We start from the raw sequence: 8,872 nt of genomic DNA, 5'->3' as shown, positions 1-8,872 counted from the left end.
ATTTGTTGGAGTATAGTTTTTCATAATATTCTGTTATAATCTTTTTTATTTCAGTTGGGTCTGTTGTCATGTCCCCCATTTCATTTCTTATTTGGGTTATTTGCATCCTCTCCTGTTTGTCTTTTGTCACTCTTCACTTCATTTTTTATGTACTCCCACTAGCCAAGAAAAATCTCATCACTTTTACTTTCTGTAGTTTCTATCAGCATAAATAAATAAAATATAAAACATATAAAGAATGTATTTCTACAAGTATATATGCCTCACTAGAAATTCTGATATCTCTTTTTAGGAAAGTTTTGCTCTTCTCTAGTCTTTTCTACCAGTAACACCTGCCCCCACAAAGTTTGCTAACCCTTGGTTCAAAGTCATTACCTTAGGATTTTACTTAGTAAGTATACTTAAAAATACTTAATATACTTTAGCACAATGCTTAACCTTCTTAGTCACCAGTGTACATAAGCTGTTCCTGTGGATACCACTGACAGGTCCAGGCAAAGGTTTTTTTAATTTTAGCAAGATAAAGGAATTAGGTAGGAAGAAAAACAAAGAAATGAGAGTGACAGAGAAACCAAAAAAGCAACTATACAAGGAAAAAGTAATGAGAGAATTGTAAGGAATAGTATAATTTCTCAGAAGTCCCTGAAAGACACAAACTGCTTATTAGAACCCTGGGGGACTATATGAGACAACATCCTCCTGAGCCCAATGAAGTGTATTACCTCCTACGCTCCTACTGATAACTCAGATGATAGAAGCCGAAGTGTTAAATATGGCAGTGGTTCAGTAGTAGAGCAAGCTGACTTAGTAAACGAGAGTCAGGTGCTGCTAATCCCCAAACTGGCACTGAACTGCCTGACCTTAAATGACCCATCTCTTGGCCTCATTTTACCCACCAGTAAAATAGGGGTCAAGAAGCTGGCAGTAGTAATCAAAACAATATGATATAGTACAAAAAGGACTAGATTGGGTGTTAAAGAAGATCTGGTCTCTAGCATTTATTAGCTGAGTGATCTTGGGCAAGTCAGTTCAATTTACTGAATGACCCTCTGTTACTTCATGTAGAAAATGGGAAAAATAATACCTATGTGCCTTCCTCACAAGGTTGTTGTGAGAACTAGGTGATATAAACTGTAAATACTTAAATAATGATAAAGTAAACTACTACTGGTTTACAAAAGACATAAATAAAACCATTTTTATTAGCAGTTTAAAAAGTGTTAAACAAAAATTTAAAATAATTGGTGATAGGGGTCTTTTTTAATCTCCTGTAAACTTCCTAGGGGTGTAGGCATCCTTTAAATGGAAATTCAGGTATTATTAGGATATCTAACTGAATAGTTTGGTATTCCTTTTCTAACTCAGACTTATGACATATCTTTCTGACACGGTAGTAATAATGAGATAATGGCTTTTTTTTACAAAGGAGTCAAAAAGGGAAATACTGAGTTAAGTTAGAAAAGAAATCAGACATCAGTACCTCCAGAATAGAAAATAAGATTGGCACATTTTAAGAAAGCCACAAAATATGGATAATTTAAATTTGGATCTATGGAGAGAACTACAAGGAATCCTGTCTCAATGAAGGTATTTTTAGATGGAGAGGAGGACGGTTTCCTGTTCCACAAAGTGGAGGAAACGGCATGTGGTGAGGCAATCCTGGCTCTAACATTATCCACTAAGGTAGGATAGCTGAAGGTGGGAGGAAATTCGGAGGCTGATGACCACAAGCTAGCTGGCTGGGACTGCCAAGATGAGTACCAAACATGGGTATGATATTTGTCTAGATTAAATGTAATGTGACCTATATGTAGAAGAACTGGGGAGGAAAATGTGAGGACACTACTTTGCAGGGGGACAGAAACATATTAAGAGCATGGTTATTTCAGAAACTGTCAAATTACCAATTAGTTTAAAAGGCTTTTTTTACACTTTACACTTACCAAGTACAAAAACAGACCTTCTTTTTTATGCCCTGTTAGACAAACACTACTAAGGATCATCAGAGTGAATTCAATCAGGAAGAGGATCGAGAGACTGAATTTCCATTTGATAAACAACATAGCCAAGAATAATAAAGGAAACGAAAGAAGAAGAAAGTAAGAAAATTTGGGGGAAATAGGAATAAGAAAGATTTTAAATCAGATGATCCACGTTCTTTCTACAAGTTCAATTGTTTATATCTCTATGTGCAACTGTTTATATTTCAAGAGAGTACAAATTATTTCTTGGCTAATTTTTTAAGAAACTAAGAAACAATATATAAGAAGACATTCAAAATAGCAAATAACTAAAAAACTTATACAACTGCTTGAACAATTTTTCTTGTATGGATCAGGAAAAAAGTCAGTACTAGTATAAGAATAAAGATTTAAATCAGAGAACATCTGTGAAAGTATTTTATATATAAACATATGTATACATATACATATGTATATATACATATGTACACATCTTTACTGTATATGTAAATTGTTGTTTCTAAGTGATATATTGACAAACATTTTACAATGTCCACCATAAGTTTATGTTTCAAATCTATGACTTCAATGTATGTGATTATTAAAAAAATAGTAATTTAAGATAAAACAATACTTACCAGGTAAAATATTTAAATAGTTTCGATCAGTATTCTTAGTCTTATCATCACTTCCTCCATTTCGGTTTCCAGAATCTATTCATAAGATAATGCAACATAAAAAAACATAGCAAGATATGAAAACACATTATTAGCCCTACTCCCAAAACAATCACAATAGTAAAAATTTACTAAGAGCATTCTGCTACATGCTTTACGTGGATGGTCTCATTTAATTCTTGTAAAAGCCCTGTGAGGTAGGTACTAATATTATCTTCATTTCACAGAGGAACATTAGGAAGCAGAGGCTTAGATAACTTAAGATGCACAGATAAGTGTTGCAGCCAAGTCTTGACCCAGATACTCAGATTCCAAATTCTATGGTCTTAACCACATTAGACTTGCCAGTAACTCTTATTTTTCATTTGGGAAGCTCAGGACATTAATTTAACTACACATAAAACAACTTCACTAGATAGTTGTAGTGTGGTCATCTTTATTTTTAGAATCTGAGTCACCGTTGTTGATATACTTGCTCAGGACTACAAATAAATGGTTAGCAGCACTAGGAATCACTTCACGTTTGGCCCAAATTCGTTATTTTGTATCTGACGGTATATACAATTTATTTCAAATAGATGGGTAAGACTTCATTTCAAATGGAACATTTCTTTTTCAGATATTCAATGGTTTTCCTTTTTAGGAGGCAGGATATAACTTAGAAGAATTAATGTTGGTAAAATAAGAAATATTACTGTTGATCATACATTATTATGGTTGAGTACAAATTATTGTACATACATACACATATTTTTAATAGAAGATACATCTACATTTTATAATAATTCTATCAGAACTCACAAATGCAATGAGTATTGTATATTTATTCCAATTAAATTCAAAACTATTTTGGAATTCATTTTAGAATGGCCATCAGCATCAGAAAATCACCTAAAAACGGTCAGAACTTCAACTGAGTAATCTGAAAACGCCAAGAGAATGTCATAGTTTCAAAAACATTCTGAATAAAAGTAACTTAATACTTTTACCCAGTGACTACTTTGATGAATTGATTTATAACACTGTCTCTTGTGAACGTATGTATTTTATAAACAAACAGGGCGACAGAAGGCTATGTGTTGCCAGAATCCATATTTAATATAATACCATTTCTAATACAGAGCCACACGAATGCTATTGAATAAATGTCTGATAATAGCATAGATAACAATGAACAATAAACAAGGACTCTAATTTTCCTCACATGGGGTCTGAATAAACAGAGACCCTCCTGAGTAAACAAGAAAGAACAAACAGTCCATTCCCCATTCCATGTTTTTATGGTAACACCTGTCCAGTAATACAAACAGAATGGCTATTTTTTATTAAAAAAATGTTTATAAAATGTCTATCAAAAATAATTTTTTTTTTTACTTTTTATCATGGACTGTAGAAATATAAAGATGCCTAATACAGCAATCACAGTAAGAAAAACAATGGGATGCCTCAGAATTAACAAGTACTTCCGTATCAGGATGCAAACATACAGAACAAACACGTGGGCGCGTACAGAAAAGGAACAGACTAAGAAAGTATTTCCACAAAACTCTTCTATAACAGCATGCAGGTTCCCTTAAGAAAGCTGTCTTTTATAAACCTACTTGTCTCACTGACTCACTTAAACCACAAAGTAGTTGCTTGAACAAGAACAAAATAATACCACAATGTACACACATTGCCTTAACCGTATGTGGTTTAAAAACTTCCTGTCATTTACTGCACACTTTATAGCTCTCATGAATATACTTAGAATCCTCTTCCTTCTCCCACACCTGTCATGATCTCAATCTTTATGGTTTTAGTCACTACTAAGAATAATATTAAAATGTTATTGCTAGTTTGAATGAACTGGAGGAAGAAGATGGTAGAAGACTAAGAGGGCATACTGTAATTCTCTAAAAGACCCTTTCTTAGGATATAGCTCCATACTGATTTCCTAATTTTCAGCTTGGCTCTGTCACATATTCCACATATTGTCACAGAAAAACCACAGTTAACCAAAAAACCAAACCTGTTGCCATTGAGTCGATTCCGACTTATAGTGAGCGACCCTATACGACAGCGTAGAACTACCCCACAGGGTTTCCAAGGAGCACCTGGTGGATTCAGACTGCCAACCTTTTGGTTAGCGGCCATACCTCTTAACCACTACACTATCAGGGTTTCCAGCAATGCATGCAGACCTTTAAAACCCACTGCCGTCGAGTCAATTCTGACTCATAGCAACCGCACAGGGTTTCCAAGGCTGTAAATCTCTATGGCACAGGCTGCCACATCTTTCTCCTGAGAAGCTGTTTGTGATTTCAAACTGTCTGCCTTTCAGTTAGCAGTCAATCTCTTTAACCACTGTGCCACCAGGGCTACCTTCAGTGGGAGTATAAACTGGTAGAGCCTATATAGGGAGCAATTGCTAATACTGTCAAAGTGATAAATGTATTCATCGGTTAAACTCTGGAATTTCTCTTTGGGAATCTATTCTACAGATATGCTCACAGAATGCAGAATGACACATGTGCAAGGTTACTCATGCATCATTACTTAAAATAGCAGAAAATTAGAAACAGATAAAATGGCTGTCAATAAGAACTCATTTAACATTTTCAAACGTGGGTAACTGAAACCGTGGAAAGCAAAAAAGAGGTTAAGAGGGGCTCCTGTACCTATTTAAGAAATGATTAAAAAATAAATGAAACATTTTTTAAAAGTCTACTGAGTACATAAAGAAACTATAGCAAATGCTAATCATCAAGTTAAGACTAGATAGCCACATTCTAGCTTTGGGAGAAGGGAAAAATTCCACAAATTACATAGGGAAACAGGAAGAAAGACATCAAGCAAAGATATAACAATATCTCTTTGATTACTACAAAACGCAAAACATATGTACCTAAACTACTATAATGGTGTCTTTTAAACACTACAGTTGTGTGTGTGTGTGTAGGGGGAGGCGGGGGAAGCATCCGCAGTACCTAAAGCAGATTTAGAGGTTTGACCAGCTCCAATATTGAAACTTGCCACATTTTTATTTCCTGGGCAGTGACAACAACTTTTTATAGGAAACAATAAATTACTGAGAACGCGTTCAAGCCAGACAAGAGCATGTTTTGTGATTTTATGCCTGTGATATAATATGACAGAAAAATGTACCTTACAAATACTTGGAATGAAGATCACACTTATATTTGTTGTTGCTGTTGTTAGGTGCTGTTGAGTCAGTTCTGACTCACAGTGATACTATGTACAAGAGAACAAAATACTGCCTGGTCGTGTGTCATCTTCACAATCATTGCTGTGTTTGAACTCATTGTTGCAGCCACCGTATCAATCCATCTCATTGCAGGCCTTCCTCTTTTTTGTTGACCCTCTACTTTACCAAGCACGATGGCCCTTCTCCAGTGACTGGTCCCTCCTGATAACATGTCCAAAGTACATGAGACAAAGTCTTGCCACCCTTGCTTGTAAAAAGCATTCTGGCTATACTTCTCTGAAGACAGATTTGTTCTTCTGGCAGCCCATGGTATGTATATTCACTATTCTTCACCAACACCATAATTCAAAGGCATCAATTTTTCTTTGGTCTTCCTTATTCATTGTCCAGCTTTCGCATGCGTATGAGGAGACTGAAAATACCATGGCTTGGGTCAGGTGTACCTTAGTCCTTAAGGTGACATCTTTGCCTTTTAACACTTTAAAGAGGTCTTTTGCAGCAGATTTGTCCAATGCAAGATGTCCTTTGATTTCTTGACTGCTGCTTCCATAGACACTGATTGTGGATCCAAGTAAAATCAAATCCTTGACAACTTCAAACTTTTCTCCGTTTAGCATGATGTTGCTTATTGGTCCAGTTGTGAGGATTTTTGTTTTCTTTATGTTGAGGTGTAATCCATACTGAAGGCTATAGTCTTTGATTTTCATCAGTAATTGCTTCAAGTCCTCTTCACTTTCAGTAAGCAAGGTTGTGTCATCTGCATATTGCAGCTTGTTAACGAGTCTTCCTTCAATCCTGATGCCCCGTTCTTCAAACAGTCCAGCTTCTCAGATTATTTGCTCAGCATACAGACTGAATAAGTATGGTGAAAAGATACAACCCTGACGTATACCTTTCCTGACTTTAAACCATGCAGTATCCCCTTGTTCTGTTTGAATGATTGCCTCTTTGTCTATGTACAGGTTCCTCATGAGCACAATTAAGTGTTCTGGAATTCCCATTCTTCACAAAGTTATCCATAATTTGTTATGATCCACACAGTCAAATGCCTTTCCATAGTCAATAAAACACAGGTAAACATCTTTTTGGTATTCTCTGCCTTCAGCCAGGATCCATCTGATATCAGCAATGATATCCCCTGTTCCATGAACTCTTCTGAATCCAGCTTGAACTTACGGCAGTTCCCTGTCAATGCACTGTTACAATTGTTTTTGAATTATCGTCAGCAAAATTTTACTTGCATGTGATATTAATGATATTGTTCGATAATTTCCACATTCTGTTAGAATACCTTTCTTTGGAGTGGGCGCAAATGTGGATCTCTTCCAGTCGGTTGGCCAGGTAGCCGTCTTCCAAATTTCTTGGCATAGATGAGTGAGCGCCACCAGTGCTGCATCCATTTGCTGGAACATGTCAATTTGTTTTCTGTCAATTCCTGGAGCCTTGCTTTTTGCCAATGCCTTTAGTGCAGCTTGGAATTCTTCCTTCAGTACCGTCGGTTCTTGATAAGCTACCTCCTGAAATGGTTTAATATCGACCAATTCTTTTTGATACAGTGACTCTCTGTATTGCTTCTAACTTCTTTTGATGCTTTCTGCATCATCAATATTTTGTGCACAGAATCCTTTAATATTGCAACTTGAGGCTTGAATTTTTTCTTCACTTCTTTCAGCTTGAGAAATGCCGAGTGTATTCTTCCCTTTTGATTTCCTAACTCCAGGTCTTTGCATATTCAATGACCTATTCACTAGAAATACCTTTTTTCAACAACGTAAGCAGTGACTATACATATGGACCTCACAGATGGACGCACAGGAATCAAATCGACCACATCTGTGGAAGGAGATGATGGAGAAGCTCAATATCATCAGTCAGAACAAGGCCAGGGGCTGACTGCAGAACAGACTATCAATTGCTTATATGCAAGTTCAACTTGAAGCTGAAGAAAATTAAAACAAGTCCACGAGAGCCAAACTATGACCTTGAATATTTCCCATCTGAATTTAGAGACCATCTCAAGAACAGATTTGATGCATGGAGTACTAATGACTGAAGCCCAGACGAATTGTGGGATGACACCAAGGACATCATAAAGAAAGCAAAAGGTCATTAAAAAGACCGGAAAGAAAGAAAAGACCAAAATGGATGTCAGAAGAGACTCTGAAACTTGCTCTTGGATGTAGAGTAGCTAAAGCAAATGGAAGAAATGATGAAGTACAAGAGCTGAACACAAGATTTCAAAGGGCAGCTTAAGAAGACAAAGTAAAGTATTATAATGAAATGTAAAAGACCTGGAGTTAGAAAACCAAAAGGGAAGAATACTCATACTTAGCTCCTAACTAAACAAACTTAGAGCCCTCGCGGCACAGTGATTAAGAGATTGGCTGCTAACCAAAACGTCAGCAGTTTGAATCCACCAAGCTGCTCCTTGGAAACCTTATGGGGCAGTTCTACTCTGTCCTTTGGGTCACCATGAGTCAGAATTGACTCGACGACAATGGGTTTAAACAAACTTACGGTACCCAGTTTAATTTACAGAGAAAATACTTTTCAACCTTCATTTTTCAATTAAAGAAGAACAGAATTAGTCTAATTTTTGTCAGAGATTTTTATTTTACTCATGTCTTCCCTTAACTCTTTCTATGTGTAGATAGAAGGCTTCTGGAGAAAGATGCCATTAACTTTTTCCATAGCTTTTTAAACATTTTCCAGTAAATTTCCCAAATGGTTAGAAATGACATTTATACTGTGAATAAATATAGAAAAAGAAATCTTTCAGGGACTATTTTTTTTTTTAAAAAAAGAACAACCAAAAACAACTCAAGTAGTTGCCTTCATGCTACTTAGGTGGATCAAAGATGGTACAAATAAAAAGTATGTATTTTGTGGTACCTTTTACTCTATGATTTCAATGTTCTCTTAGTAATAACTATGTCTGTCTTAGAGATATGGAGATAAAGAAATTGATTCAAAAGACCAACTTTCCACTGGGGGCCTACTTAGTAGTGAAATTTAAAAAACAGCTT

General features: G+C 35.8%; 1 protein-coding gene across 1 annotated transcript in view; it reads right to left on the bottom strand.

Moving 5' to 3' along the window:
• The window catches only part of FERRY3 (FERRY endosomal RAB5 effector complex subunit 3), a 51,346-nt gene that overhangs the window by 15,394 nt on the left and 27,080 nt on the right, over positions 1-8,872 (bottom strand). The window contains exon 9 of the mRNA XM_012556897.2: positions 2,600-2,674. Within this exon, the coding sequence (XP_012412351.1) occupies positions 2,600-2,674 (75 nt within the window). The remainder of the gene's footprint in view (positions 1-2,599; positions 2,675-8,872) is intronic.

The sequence above is a fragment of the Trichechus manatus genome, unplaced genomic scaffold, assembly GCF_000243295.1.
Source record: "Trichechus manatus latirostris isolate Lorelei unplaced genomic scaffold, TriManLat1.0 scaffold00081, whole genome shotgun sequence".
In the NCBI taxonomy this organism is placed as follows: Eukaryota; Metazoa; Chordata; class Mammalia; order Sirenia; family Trichechidae; genus Trichechus; species Trichechus manatus.
This window is presented reverse-complemented; position numbering and strand designations above follow the sequence as displayed.